Source organism: Choloepus didactylus, chromosome 23 (assembly GCF_015220235.1).
Source record: "Choloepus didactylus isolate mChoDid1 chromosome 23, mChoDid1.pri, whole genome shotgun sequence".
Lineage (NCBI taxonomy): Eukaryota > Metazoa > Chordata > Mammalia > Pilosa > Megalonychidae > Choloepus > Choloepus didactylus.
Window position 1 is genome coordinate 28,352,620 of NC_051329.1, and position 14,548 is coordinate 28,367,167.

At 49.2% G+C, this 14,548-nt stretch overlaps 2 protein-coding genes across 7 annotated transcripts; one reads left to right on the forward strand and one right to left on the reverse strand.

Moving 5' to 3' along the window:
* Window positions 1-1,333: 1,333 nt before the first annotated feature.
* DUSP18 (dual specificity phosphatase 18) lies at window positions 1,334-6,308 on the reverse strand. 6 transcript variants are annotated; one of them, XM_037817024.1, is made up of 3 exons: window positions 6,203-6,308; window positions 5,330-6,086; window positions 1,334-2,492 (listed from the first exon to the last, which is right to left on the reverse strand). In XM_037817024.1, exon 3 carries the CDS (start codon window positions 2,371-2,373, stop codon window positions 1,807-1,809), a length of 567 nt encoding a protein of 188 aa, XP_037672952.1. In that variant the 5' UTR covers window positions 2,374-2,492; window positions 5,330-6,086; window positions 6,203-6,308; the 3' UTR covers window positions 1,334-1,806. The 6 variants fall into 6 exon arrangements, with proteins under 6 accessions (XP_037672952.1, XP_037672951.1, XP_037672949.1 ...); XM_037817023.1 differs by having other exon boundaries at window positions 1,334-2,393; window positions 5,330-5,431; window positions 5,997-6,285; XM_037817021.1 differs by having other exon boundaries at window positions 1,334-2,427; window positions 5,330-5,431; window positions 5,997-6,285.
* Window positions 6,309-6,483: 175 nt separating this feature from the next.
* On the forward strand, window positions 6,484-11,541 carry C23H5orf52 (chromosome 23 C5orf52 homolog). The gene is made up of 3 exons (XM_037817353.1): window positions 6,484-6,781; window positions 8,796-8,904; window positions 11,231-11,541. The coding sequence occupies exons 1-3, from the start codon at window positions 6,492-6,494 to the stop codon at window positions 11,423-11,425; spliced, it is 594 nt and encodes a 197-aa protein (XP_037673281.1). The 5' UTR covers window positions 6,484-6,491; the 3' UTR covers window positions 11,426-11,541.
* The last annotated feature ends 3,007 nt before the right edge of the window (window positions 11,542-14,548 follow it).

Consider the following 14,548-nt stretch of genomic DNA (forward strand, 5'->3'; position numbering starts at 1 on the left):
CCAGGAGTTAGCCAGATGCGGGTGCTGGTTCCAATGGTCAGCGATTCTAAGCAAGGCATTTTGGGAAGAAGCTGGGCGGGTGCTCCTTGCTTCAAGACCCATGGGGAACTCTGAAAAGGCTTTTCAATCTAGGGCTCCCCTGAGGTCAGGGTTGAAAGGACCATTTGTTTGGATTTCCTTCTTCCACATAGGATTTTTTTTGCAAGAGCACTTTGCTGGGACAGAAGGGCTGTCACTGCTATGACAGGTGAGGACACGGAGGCTCCAAGTGGCCTCAGGCCACATGGGGAGGAGGGACAGAGGTGACAGAGTTGGGCCCCGATCTGCAGCACCAGCTTTCTGAGCCAAGGCCCATGGGAGGAACTCCTGAGGCCTGACATCAGGCCTGCCCTCTCAGCAGATGCCCTGGAGAAGGCGGCCAATGCCAGCTTTCATTAAAAGCTGCTGGGGGACCACTGAGGGCACCTTGAGACCTTGCTGTCTAAAACAATTTTTAAAAAAACAATTTAAAAAAATCACAAAAAATTTAAAAAAAAAAAAAAAAAAAAAAAGGGAATGCTTTCTTTGAAAACTATAATGCGCAAGTCCAATCTGGAAAACCAAAGTTGGGCTGCTGTGGCTGAAGGTGCTGGGAGGGGGTCTCCTGAGTTGCCAGGCCCCCAGAGCATTGCTGCAGGATACTTACCTAGCTGGCTGGCACTGATCGAGAGCACAGGAGGTGTCACGATGGCTAAGGCTCTGGCTTTGGGTTCAAAAGAACAAGGTGGGTGTGCCGGTTTGAATGTATTATATCCCCCAGAAAAAGCCACACACTTTGATGCAATCTTGTGTGGCAGACATTTTAGTGTTAATTAGATTGGAATCCTTTGAGTGTTTCCATGGAGATGAGACCCACCCAACCGGAGGTGATAACTCTGATGAGATAATTTCCACGGAGGCATGGCCCCGCCCATTCAGCATGGGCCTTGATTACTGGAGCACTATATACGCTCAGACAGAAGGAGTGAGCTTGCTACAGCCAAGAGGGACACTTTGAAGAATGCACAGGAGCTGAGAGAGGACCAGCAGCTTACAGAGACATTTTGGAGACAGCCTCTGAAAGCAGACTTTTGCTCTGGAGAAGCTAAGAGAGGACAAACGCCCCAAGAGCAACTGAGAGTGACATTTTGAAGAGGAGCTAAGGCCTAGAGAGGAACGTCTTGGGAGAAAGCCATTTTGAACCAGAACTTGGAGCAGATGCCAGCCACGTGCCTTCCCAGCGAACAAAGGTTTTCCAGACGCAACTGGCTATCCTCTAGTGAAGGTACCCTTTGTTGATGGACACTTTATGGCCTTAAGATTATAACTTTGTAACCAAATAAACCCCCTTTTATAAAAGCCAATCCATTTCTGTTGTTTTGCATTTCGGCAGCATTAGCAAACTAGAACAGTGGGATTCTGGTGGAGCCGCTCCAGGGTGAATCAGCCCAGGGGAGGGCTGCAGGATTCCAAGCCTGCCACGTGCATTGTGTGCTGTTGGCAGGACCATCTGAACATTGCTTGCCTCATCATCCTCTCTAGCCAGGCCCTAGTAGACATGACCTGCCACTCTTGAGGTGGGAAACTTATTTCCACCTTCTTACTTTTAGTGAGGTTGATCTTTACAGATAAGGATTCTAACCCTCCCTTTTCTCTTGACCTTACTAAAAGGCATCATCTGATTTTCTGCATCAGCAAAAGTAGAATGTTCAAGTTCAGACCTTGGTGTATATAGGTCAATGGTAGCCCTGCCCCTCTGATCCCAGGGCAGGGGCTGGCCGGGGTGGCTCACAATGGAACCATCCAACGGACCTCCTTCTCATAGATGTCAGGGATCATGCCCATCGGGGAGTCGACCATGTGCACTGTGTTCTTGCCAAACAGCTGGAACTCATAGCGGATGAGCTGCTCCCAAAAGCCGTTGTTGGGCCGGATGATGGGCCGGCGTGACTTGGTCCACGTGTGGGCATCCAGCAGGGACATGGCATGGTACTTCATGAGGTAGGCAAGGCAGAGGGTGGCCGAGCGGCTCACGCCGGCGGCGCAGTGCAGCAGTGTGCGGCCCTGCCCCAGGCCCACACCGTGGATGTGGTCGGCGATGGGGTCAAAGAAGTCAGAAAGGCGAGCACTAGGCGCATCGGCCACAGGCACCTGCAAATACTGGATGTCCTCATAGACGGTGTTTACCATCTCCACCGAGACGTTGATGACAGTGGTGATGTGGCTGCTGGACAGCAGGAGCTTGTTGTTGGCAGCCACCCCGCTGCTGATGTACAGGCTGTTGGTGATCTGGGAGAGGCCGTGGACCGAGGGCTGCCGGACCTGAACCGGGAAGGCACACGGGGGTGTTGTCATCAAGGCGGTGGGACAGCGTTCTGCGAGGAGAGAGGGCGGCCACTTTCTGCTCGACTGACTCCATGGAAGATGGCAGAGGAGGAGACGTTTAGAAGGCAGCAGCCAACCCCAGGAGGCTTCTGGGAAATGGACAGGTGGGCCTATAGCCGGATTCCCCAAAGGGTGATCCTCTGACCACTGGCACATTTACCCAGAGAGTTCATTAAAAATGCAGACACTTAAGCCCCTTCCCAGACCACTGAGTCAGACTCTCAGGGTAAAGACCAAGGCTCTGCATTTTCTGTACACTTCTCAGGGGGTCTGATGTGCAGTGCCCGAAAGGACAGGGGGCAAGCCTCCAAGCCTGGCACTCAAGGCATCTCCTGAGCCCCCATATCCCATACTCCCATTTCTAGTTGGGCAGGCCAACTCCCTATCTAGGCTTTACAGCCCCCTCCCACCTCTCCTCAAAATCTTCTCCCCCCTTCAAGCCCCTCTCAGGGGGAACCCCTGTAACGTTTCCCTCCTTAGCCTTCTAACTTAATGCCCAATGTGACTCTGAACCAGTGACATGGAAGCAGAGTCCACTTGGCTGGGAATCATTGCAAGAGGGTAGTAAAAAGAGGGGAGTACACCAGCTTCCCCCCTCCCAAGGACCATCTCTTTGAAGAGAAAGACCATGCCCACGTGAAACTGATGTCAAATTACAAAGCCCTACATTGTCAAACATGCTTTTGCACCTTGCTGCTAAGGAGGGGCTGGGGAAGCAAGTGGGAAGGCTCTCTGGAGGAGGCAACCAGAGCAGTCCCGGGGGGGAGGGGTGTAAGTTCAGAGAGGCAGGTTAGCCACAGCAGCAAGACCACGCTGCCTGCAGCAGGCCTGTGGCATGCATACCAGGGAGAAGCAGACCCCTGGAATCCTAGGCCCTTCACTCTCTGAGATTTGAACAAAGCTGCAAAAATAGCACATCCCATGTTTTACTGAAATGAGGGCTTTCGGATTTCGATCACACCCTTCAAGCCCAAATGGCAAATTCTCACCAGCCACAGACAAACAAAGAGCCAAAGTTTTGTTCCTCTGCTTAAAATACTTCAGTGGCTGTCTGCATCAGGATAAGATGGAGCTCCTCAGTTGGGCTATCAAGGCCATTTGTGGCCTGGCTTCTACCCATCTCTCCACCCTCCTAGAAGCCTGCCCTGAGCCACTTACAGCTCCTTATAGACATCGTATCCTCTCTGGCCCTTTGCCTCTGCTGCTCTTAGTCCAGAACCGCCTTTCCTTACAAGCCTGTCAGATTCTGATCTGTTCCATTCAGCAGAGCACTTGGGAGAGAAGTCTGGGGAGCCTCAGGATCTTAGCCCAAGGGCCACTTCCTTAGAGCCACTATCCTGGACCACACACCTCCCCTCCATGTGATGAGAGTTCCCTGACCCAGGCTTGGTCCTCTGTGCTCTCCTTCCTAATATTTACTGAAGTTGTGTTTTGCCTGGATCTGTCAGATTATTTGATTAATGCCTGTCTCCCCAGAAGTCTGTGAGCTCTATCAGCATATGACTGTCCATCTTCCTCCCTTTGAACTTCCTGCTTACTGGAAGAATTCCTGTAACTGAGAAGTTAGGATTTAAGAGATGATAATTTTCACTGAATCATTCTGGTAAATTAGAGTAAGACAGAGGGAAATATCCAAATCTCTGAACTGTAATCCAGCTGCCTTGATCTTTGATGATGACTGTATAGCTGTCATCTCGTGACCTTATGATTGTAAAAACCTTGTGATTGACCTTCACTTGTACTCATTTTATCTGGTTTTTCAACTTTAGAGTCTTAGGATCTCTAAAAGACAGCCCCTAATGTTTATTAATGAAGGGACTTGGGTCAGCCCAGAACTAACGCACCCCAATTCCAAAGTTATCTTGATAACCAAAATGGGCCCGCTTGACATGTGCAGTAGCTTAGATTTTAACCTACAAGTGATCTATATCTCATTATAATACCAAAAATCATGCCCATCATATTATTAAGGTTGCCACTTTCTCACATACGTTCTATGACTAAGCATGTAATCAGTCTGTGCATGCTCCGTAATTAGATCATCTCTAATTACCTCATCTAGAGCCATTGTGCTCATTATCCTAAAACCTGTCCATCTTTTGATATCATAAAACTATCAGAGTTACTGTAGTTTGGGGAGACAGATATTTAGACTGATAGGCCACCTGATCTTCACACCTAGTAATAAACACTTTTTCTCTTTGAAACCCTGGTGTCTCAGGAATTGGTCATTTGAGTGCATGGGGCAGAGAACTCACAGCTTTTGTCTGGTATCATTCCCACAGGTAGGTGCTTGATAAATATTTGTTGAATGAAGGAATGGCCTCAACAACCATGACTCTGCTTTCCAGTGAGAAGTTTTAAGAAAGGAAGAGTTCTCTGGCCATGTTTCTCTAGAATTCCAGGCAGAGGCCGGGTGGGAGGTGGTTCCTAGGCCGCTGGAGAGGAGGGCTGAGTCTGCATAGGCAGATCCTACCAGCCAGTGCCCAAGGTCAAATGCACAAGGAAAGGCAGGTGGGCCCAGTTTGTCCCAATGGTCATGTGAAAGGCAGAGAAAAAGATCCCCAAACCCAGTTGGTAGCCTAAATGCTAAGGGATGTTCTAGATCCTCATCATCAGAAAACCCAGAGAGAAGTGGACTGCGAGCTCCCAAATCAGTGCCTAGTGGGTGACGGGCACAGATAAAAAGTTTGCAGAGGAGATGCTATGCTTGAGGGTGAGGGTAGCATTGGGAGAAGAGGCGTTTTCAAGCTAGTCAAGAAATATTTATCAGGCACTGTGTTAGGTGTTGGGGATATAGACATGTACAATGCAGGCATAGTCCCTTTTCTCACAGAGCCCAAAGTCTGGTGGGGGAGCCAGACATTAAACAAGTACTTATAGATGCAAAAGAACTGGAAAGTAAGGATAATATTATAGTGCCTACCTTATAAGTCTGTTGTGAGGACTGAATGACAATCCAGATGAAGTGTTTAACACAGAGCCTGGTGCAGAGTGAATCCTTTATAAATGGTAACTACTCTTCTTCCTGTTGTTAGGGAAGTTAAAATGCAGGGCATTGTGGGAGTGGAAGAGGAGGGGGCTTTATTCCAGGCCCCAGGCTAGGGAGTCACAAAGATCGCCTGAAGAAATGACACAGGGATCTGAGCAATGTTTAGCAGCAGGGGGAAGGAGGTGGAGAAATGGCAACTTCACAGCAGCTCAGTTTCACCACTTTACAGCCTTCCTCTGCTTCGATCTTCAGAACAACCTAACCAGGATGGTGGAGAGTTAGCTCCATTTTATACAGAGGGAAGTGACGTAGAGAGGGGAAAAGGACTTTGCCAGGGTCACAAAGCAGGGTCTGAAAACCGGTCTTTCCGATCTTATTATGTGTAGGGAAAGTCGGCAAACACCGCGAGGCATTCGTTAAATATTGGCTTATAAACGTGCCACAGAATTCACGTGTTGAGGAGAGCGAGACGCCACTTCCAGGAGTGGGCTGGGTGGGCTTCCTGGAGGAGGTGGCGTTGGAAGGGACTTCATCGCCAAGTTGTATGATCTCTGCTCAGTGTCAAGCCCCGGCCGCCAGTCCGGGACCCCGACGACCTTACCTCTCTGGGCCAGATCAGGGCACCATTCCCGAGGGCGGGGGGGCAGGTTCGATTAGGAAGCAGCCGCGCCCCCAAGGCTTGGGCGAGGCTCTGGGGGAGAGAACACCAGTCAAGACCTCGGAGCCACCATTTCCGACCGCCCGGCTCTCTTCTTTCCATGGTAATGGCTACTCGCCGCAGTGAGGAATCGGCCACCCCGGGCTCACCGGGTTACAGGTCCAGCGATCACGCCGGAGCCACCGTAGTCCTAACCGAGAAGAGGGCTAGGCACAGGTCTTCCGGCCTTGGCGCTATTCTGCCCTCTCTGTCTCCACGGCAACGCGCCCTTCTGCGCCACGGCGGCCGCGGAGGGACAACCTTACTGCTCGGGCTCAGCGCGCTCACGTCCAGCCCCCTCGGTCCCGCCCCCTTCTCGCGTCTCCCGGGCAACACGCCGTGCTCGGCGTACTGAGTCGGCGCAGTCACTCACTGGGCTTCCGCGCGCGTGCACAGAACATGGCTCCTGCTCCCGGTGCTGCCGCTGAAGACTGGACTTCCATCCCCGCGACGTATGCGAGCGGAGAAGATGCGGCTGCACAGCAGCCCAGAACTTCCGTCACATGGGACCTGAGCTCGCCCATGGCCTTTGAGGCCACTGCCCAGCCGACCACTAGTTCCGTCACCTCCCGGGCCTCGGCGTCCCTCCCACCCGATACGCGCAGGGGCAGCCAAAATATCTGCTTAGGGGTCCAGCCGCAGATCTGCTTCTTGCGGCCGCGGACCTCGCAGCAGCCGGTGCTCTTCAGGTGCGGTCCGGAGGGCCAGGACGTTCGTCAGACCCCGGGGCCCCTGGAAGAGTCCGAACTTCCTGTCAGATCCCTGCACCCGTACCCGGCCCCTCGGACCCCAGCCCAGGCCCTCCGAATCCCTCAGGACTCTTAAGAGCCCGGCCCCTTCTTAGACCCCAAGGGAGTCTCGATTTCTCATGGACCTAGGTCCCAGCTTCTCGGCCCAGCTCTTCGGACCCCCAGGAGCCTAAATATCCTCAGCCTGGATCCCTGGGAGAAGCCGGAATTCCCGCTCCAAACTCACATTTCCTCCAACTCGTCCCCGGCCTTCAGTCTCACAGGCTTGACATCATGTGGCCTGGAGCTCCCCAGCACCTTTTGGGGCGTGTCCGGAACCCCGTTAGAGCACCCAGGCTCCCCGTAGACCCTAGCCCGTCGGACACCCCTCTCCTCAGCCTCCACGTCCTTCGGTGACCTTGGGAAAGCCCCCTGTTCCCTCAGCCAATCCCCAATCCCCACAAACCCCAAATTCCCCCACTCTTTCCATCCCACAACCCCGCCTCCAGACTCCCACAGAGGCCTTGCGGTGAGAAGCAGTTTGATTCGACATGGCCGTTATCTGAAAGGGAGCATTCCCAGTCCTTGCTTTTTATTTCTTCTCGGTATTGGTAAATTTGGTGCATCACTGAGTGGGTGAAGAGTTTTACGTGTCTTTAAACACTTTAGGCCATAAAAACAAAACAAAACAAACAAACAAAAAACAGGATTTGGAGGATTTTGCGTGTGAGCTTCTCGATCTTGAAACTTCACCTTTTTCCATCCCTTCGTGCATAGCTGTGTTGCTGTGCATAGAAATCAGAAAACTGTAAATGGGAGATTGGGGACCTTTTTTTATTTTTATCAGTTTGTAAACCTAAAGACATTCATGGAATATAGGTCCAAATTGGCCGAGAATGAACTAGAAAAAATTTTCTAATCTTTCATGTTTTATCCTTTAAAATTTGTCTTTATTGGTTCTAATTATAAAAGTAGTATACACTCATTATAGAAAAACAGACCATTAAAAGGAAGGTCTTAAGAAACCCCCATAATCCCACATGCTCAGAGACAAGCACTACTAACATTTTGCACCCATATATATGTATTATAACATGCTTACACGTTAAAATTTTTTTTTTACAAAAAAGACTCACTGTTTTTTTTCTCTCACTTAATACACCATGGATATCTTTCTATGTTTTATATATAATAATTTTTAATAGCTGCACTGTATTTTATTGTATGACTTAACCACAGTTTATTCAATTGCTTCCCTGTTGTTGCACATTTACTTTCCAAAATTTAGGAAGAAAATATGAACAATTGTTTTTAAATTGGCAAAAACATTTAAAGGTGTGTATTTGCAAGACCACTCTGTGATGTAACCAAATTATCAAACAGTGAAAATTCAATGCTTGGCAATATCCAATTTTGACCGGTTCTTCGTTTTGACCAAATTATCTCTATTTTCACCCCTCTCCACCTCTCAACCTCTGCTTTTTTCAAACCCTCCTCCACTCCAAACTTCTCTCTTTTCTGAACTTTCTCCAAACCTTAGAGAATTCGTCTATTAACTTTACCCAACTTTTGTCCAAACTTCACCTCAACCCCTCAAATTCATTCCTCTGAACCCTACTCTACAATCTTTGCTCCCCTCCTCTCAACTGTCCCCACCCCCCATCTCATACTGCATTTTCTCCTGAGGGTAGTTCTCAGTCCCTGCTGACCCTTTTCTTGGACTGTTCTGGGTCCTTCTACTTTCTTTTGAGGATGGCTTTTCCTCTTAGCATCCAAAAAGCATCCTCTTAGCCCACCTTTTCCATAAGAAGAAACCTCCACCTACCCCCTTGCTCCTCTGAAAATTATGACAGAGCTGTGCCTACCTCAAGAAACTTGGGGAAGGCTCAGCCATCCTCCCAAAGCCCCATCAAATCAGGTCTTGCCCTGGCCCCAGCCATCTCCAACCTGTACCACCTTCCCCTCCCTCCTCCAGCTTAATGAATTCCAGTGAAGCAGCGGTGAAAAAACTTTTACCCAAGAGTCACTTATCGCGAGTGATTATTCGTGACAACCTCAGTGCACAACGAATCTTTGAGATAGAGGTAAAGTAACCACAAGTTTGGCATTAGATGGTGTTAGTGGCTTGACCTGTTTTCATTTCGCTCCCCCCATTGATCCTGGGGGGCATCAAAGATGTTCGAGGTGATAGGGAACCATCAAGGTGCTTTAGTTTAGGCCCATTTTACAGACTAGGCAATTGAGACCCCTGCCCAAGGTCCCACAGTTGTTCTGGACCAAGGAGAGACCCGGGAGAGAGACTCTGTCTCTTGTGGCATTTTTTTCTCAAAGCACATTAATTTGCTGTTTAATCATAGGGAATCCACGAATAGATTCCTATTACCTTAAGAAGAATTCTTGGGTCTTAGGCCTTGAAGTTGGCATCATCACTTTCTGTTCAGTCTTTTTCCTTTAGGGATTGTCCTTTTCCAGATGAGAACTGAGGCTCTTCTTCCACTTCTTGCTTATGAACAAGAAGGGTTTGACCTGCTTACTGAAAGGAGAAGGGGAAGGGAAACCACAGTGCTGTCATCCCACTGCTCCCCACAGACTCTGATTGTGAATTCATTAAATGAGTCTGTAGGGTTTGCTTGGGACAGACACTGTGTTGGGACCTGGGAAGAGACTAGAATAAGGTGGACTTCAGGCAGATCAGGCAGCCCAGAGTTTGAGCTGCTGCCCCTTTCTTGACTCTTGGGCTTCCCTCCATTGTCCATGATCCAAGTCTGGATGGGCTCATGGGATTCTGACATCAAAAGGGCAAGGGAGGTGGGGGCAGGTAAAGGAAGCTCAAAAGATGGTGCCAGATTCTCTTAATAGCCACAAAGACCAAAAGAAGAGTAGGGGCCTGGTATTTCTCCCTGTGCTAAACTTCCAGTGGCATGATGTAGTGGAGCTAGGGTGGACTTGGAGCTGGGCAGGCCACCTTTGTATGACCTTTGTGTTGCCTTTGGGTGCAGTGTTCTCTGGGATGTGTTAGGATGTGTTAGGACCCTCTCAGTTGCAAGTGACATGAACTGAACTTGAACTAATCCAAGCAAAGTAGAGAATGATGGGTTTACATAATCAAGGGTGGAAAGGGCAGGGTCGCCAGAGTTTGGGATGAGAGACGCCAAGGGCGCCAACACCATTGGGTGTCTCCCACCCTACCTCTTCATCTCTTTTGTCTGTTTCTCTGCATATTGGCATCATCATTGCGTTGGCTATCCCTGGAGAGCGTGGCAGAAACCTTGCCTGTAGACCAGAAAGCAAATGAAATGCTTCCACTATTGTTCCAGTTAGACAAATTCTGGAGATGAAATCCAGTTGGCCCAGGTTGGGTCATCTCAAGTACATGATAAAAATATTGAATCCTGGACCCCACGCAAGCCCCACTGAAGCTAGGATCTCCCTGATACCAGATTTAGAAACCACTGATTTGAAGTAAGGCTTTTAGTGCCCATATTTTCTGTCACTCACCCTCCTGCTCTACTTTTACTCACTATGTCAAATAATCATGTGAACACTGACTGGCCTTCATGGAGAACTCCTTTGCTTAATATGGTGTTAGGTCTGGCGACAAGGCTAGTGCTCATCGGAATCTCCTGGAGAGCTTGTTAAAAATGTAGATTCTCAGACTCAACTCCCACCAGATTCTGTTTCTACAGGCCTAAAGCCTCCCCATCCTTCAAAACCCAACCCCAGCTTTTATACCAGTCCTTCCGTGAGTCTTTCCTTGATGTCTCCCTTCTTTGAACTCTGTGTTTCTTTTAGGGATATAACATTTTCACCCTTGCTTAGAAATATTTGAACATTTGCCTCACCTTCCTGACTCTACTGTAGTCGCCCTGAAGACCTGTGGCTGATTTTTCTTAGGATCCCCTCCTGCAGCTAACTCATTTGAATAAATGAGTGAGTGAGACATAGTCTGTGCCTTCTTAGAGCTTACAATCTTACTTGGGACAAGACAGAAACAGGACAGAAGTTACTTAATAGAAGAAATGTAGAATGCAGGGTGATATAGGGTGTGCCACAGGCAGTATATGGGAAGCACCAAATGAACGATAAGGACAGGGTGATAAGAGATGGAGAATGGAGGAAGGAGATAGATCTGGTGGCCTCCTCCTTCTCTGCCTCTTATTGACCAGTCTTCAAATAGAGCTGTCAAGGTCAAAATCAGGATCCTAGGCTATAGACTGTCTTGTAGGGGTTATCTAACTTAATGCCGACATTTTACAAATAGAGAGGAAACTGAGGGTCCCCATGAGTCAAGTTATTTAGGGAATATTGGATCCAGCTGGCACATGTCCCCCTCCCCCAAATCAGCACAGATGCTTCCCTTGCTGTGAAACGGCTTCTTCATCCTAATCTCCCCTCTGTTTTTTTGGTAAGATAAGAGCTTCAGACAAGACCAAGAAAAAGATGAACCACCTGCACGATCACCTGAAGAAAAAGTTCATGACTGACCAGCTCAGGAAGCTGGGGCGATGGAGACGGGAATCCACGAACATCTGGCAGTACCTGGATAGCATCCGAGCGTACAAGTTTCAGTGCGAACTCCAGCAGGGCAAAAGCGAGGCACCCTAGTCAAGAAATCATTTTGCCCCCGGGGCGGCAGCAACGACAAGTAGGCTGGCGGAAGGTGAAGAACTAGAAGCTGGCCAGCCTCCACCATCATAGCACTCGTAGCAGCAACAATAAACTGAGACCAGAAGACAGCGGAGTCTTCCCCATCCCCACCCCCACCCCCCCAAAAAAGAAAGAAAGAAAGAACTCAGCTATTCTAGTATTCCTTGCCCTATCCCCTCCCTTCTGTTCTGGTGCAGGAAATCCTGATTGTCCTGTAGCTGCTGGAGTGGAAGAGAGTGAATCAGACCAGCTTCTGTGGTTAAGACAGAGATTGCCCTTTGGTGCCCACATGCACAAGGTGAAATGCCCAGCCAGGTGTGCTGGGATAATAGTACCTGAGAGGGGAAAGGTTCAGTAGCACCCTGCCTAGAATCCCAGTGGTAAGGAGGTCAGGGTTGGCCATTAGATAGACCTGAGTTAAGTCCCATTTCTGCCACTCATCAGCCGTGTGACCTTGTAACCTCTCAGACCCTCTGTTTCCTTAACTGAAGGATGGGGACTTACCCCCAAGGGCTGGCGTGAGGGTTAAATGGGCTCATGTGCATCCAGTGCTTGGCCCAGAGCCCTCATTTTTGGTGGCCCTCATCACACTGGCTCCGGTGACTCCCAGCCTTGCTCGTCCCACTCCCTGGCCTGCCTGCTATTGCCAGCTGCACCCCGAAAGTCCCCACTTTGTGCCGTTCCCTGCACGAGCCCCTGATCTAAAATGCCTCTTTGGCCTCCCAGGGGGTCTCATGACCCCCTCTTCATTCTTCAAGTCTCATCTCCATACCAGTTCCCGCCAAGCCTTTCCTGTCCTCCTCCTGCCTCTGTCCACAACCCCAGCCCCACCTGCCCAAGCCACCTGGGTTTCCTCTCCCCACTGAACTTGGATTACCTGTGGTGGCTTCATTTTGCCCAGTGTGAGTATTTATCCTAACCCCTGATTAGATTGTACACCCTTTGAAAGCAGAGACCAAGGCTCTTCCAAGTTTCACTTGGGTCCTTTTCCATGACGCTGCTCCCAGTGGGCCCCAGCACAACAAAAAGGTCACTCTTTCCTTGCATCCCCTGTGTACCAACACCTCTGTTTCTGCATCAAGGCCATTATTTGTTTACACACTGTCTCCAGGCCTAGCCTGTGAATGGCTTGATGGCAGGGAAGCTGACCTGCTTATCTCCGTAACCACACTGCCTAGAAAACAGAGCAGCCACTCAGGGGTTTTTGAATACATGACCATCTTATTCACCTTTATGTTGTAGCATCAGCACAGTTAACTGGGTTAACAGATGAGGAAACTGAGACCCAGAGAGGTGACCTGACTTGTACAAGGTCATGCAGCAAATTAGTGCAGAGAACTAGTACCAGTTTTCCGGACTCCCATGGAGTGGTCCTTCTATGTCCCCATAGCTGCTAGATAAGGACCTTCGGCTGCTTGGTGGCTTTGGGGGGCCTCCTCCCACCCCCATCCTCATCACTCCCTTCCAGCAGGACTGCCTGGAGCTAATTAGCAGGCTTTCCTCTAAGCCAGATCTCAGGGAGCCTGAGCCCTGGAGTGGGCCTGGGAAGGCAGATGTTCATGGAGTGTTGATTTCCCGCCTTTTTAGTCTTGCTTTGAGAACCTGGAGCTTGCTACTGTTCAGTGGGAGCCTCAACAGTCCTTTGCTACATTCTTGTCTGTTTCTCAGCTGAGCACAACTGATGAGAATAATTGATTTTAAATGTATATGCAAATATTTAAATTGTATCATACCAACATGACCACATTTACCAAAAAACTCTTCTTTTAAGATCAACCGCTGCCCAACCACTGCTAGTATCTGATGTATTTGCTTAATTTCTACAACAGTCTTTTCTCCCCACCCCCATCCTTGATACTGCACATAGAAAGGGGAGAGGCTTTGGAGATCCTGGAGACTTCAGGGGGCCTGCAGAGCAGACCCAGCCCTTCTTTTCCCCAAATCATCCCCAGGAACTTCCCACCTTCTACAGCTCACCTACTGCAGCCTCTCTGAGTCTTATCCCAGTTCCAACCTCCAGCCATGACACACCTTTCTCCCCCGGATGGCTGGCCTCGGCTGAGGGTCTCTGCCTCCCCAGGCAGGGGCTCAGTGGACTGGGGGTCATGGGAATGGTTGCTGAGGGAGTTGGTATGTCAACTTGGTGAGTCATTTTACAAGCCATTATTTCCACTCTGATTGTGTGGACTCAGTCTGCTCATGTTTGCATTAAAAACCAGAGAAGATTGCATTTAAGTAAGGAACAAGAAGAAGTGAGATTCAGGAAATGTTGGAAGAAGCAGATGAAAGGGAAGGAAAATCAGTGAGGGAAGAATGGTGGGGTGTGAAATGGGAAGATATTATGAAGAAATAGAATCTTGAAGCTAGGGAGGGGCTTAGAGATTCTTTAGTCCACAGATATGTGTGTGTGTATACACAAATGGAACCGTTCAAATGAAATCTTCCAGTAATTACCATTCAGGGAATCAAAACATTAACATGTTAACGTTTACAGAGTATTCATTATGTACCAGGCACAAGGCTCAGCTTTTATCAAATATGATCTCACTGAATCCTCCCGATGACCAAGTAGGTAATTTTATTAGCCCCATTTTGTAGATGAGAAATTGAGGCTTAGAGAGAGAAAGATCCCTGCTCAATGCTAGGAAGCTAGTAAGTGACAAACCAAGCCTGTCTCACTCCAAAGCCCGTGTCCTAACCTCCAAGTTACAAAGCTCCCTGTTTTCCTCACTCTAGCTGGAAGTGGAGGGCCTATGACCTGGGGCCCTCTGGAGCACGGCTCAAAACCCCCACGTAGTCCCAGCCTCAGGATTTTACAGATGGTGTTGCAGGGGCCTCAGCTGTAACATAAGTTACCTGAAGGTGGCTATTTGACAGCAGAGCTGGACTAAAACCCAGGTCTCCCTCCGACCAGGTGGCTAAGAAGGACTTGACACCCTGTGCTGGTTTGTATATATTATGTCCCCCAGAAAAAGCCATGTTCTTTGATGTAATATGTCTGGGGGCAGACATATTTGTGTTGAGTAGGTTGGAACTTCTGGATTAGGTTGTTTCCATGGAGATGTGACCCCCCCCCCAACT

Bases quoted from the DNA above. Each gene is read 5' to 3' on its own strand.
- DUSP18 (XM_037817024.1), bottom strand. From the start codon at position 2,373: ATGACAACACCCCCGTGTGCCTTCCCGGTTCAGGTCCGGCAGCCCTCG.
- C23H5orf52 (XM_037817353.1), top strand. From the start codon at position 6,492: ATGGCTCCTGCTCCCGGTGCTGCCGCTGAAGACTGGACTTCCATCCCC. The intron at 6,782-8,795 runs GTGCGGTCCGGA...TCCCTCCTCCAG, and splicing joins CAGCAGCCGGTGCTCTTCAG to CTTAATGAATTCCAGTGAAG. The intron at 8,905-11,230 runs GTAAAGTAACCA...TTTTTTGGTAAG, and splicing joins AACGAATCTTTGAGATAGAG to ATAAGAGCTTCAGACAAGAC.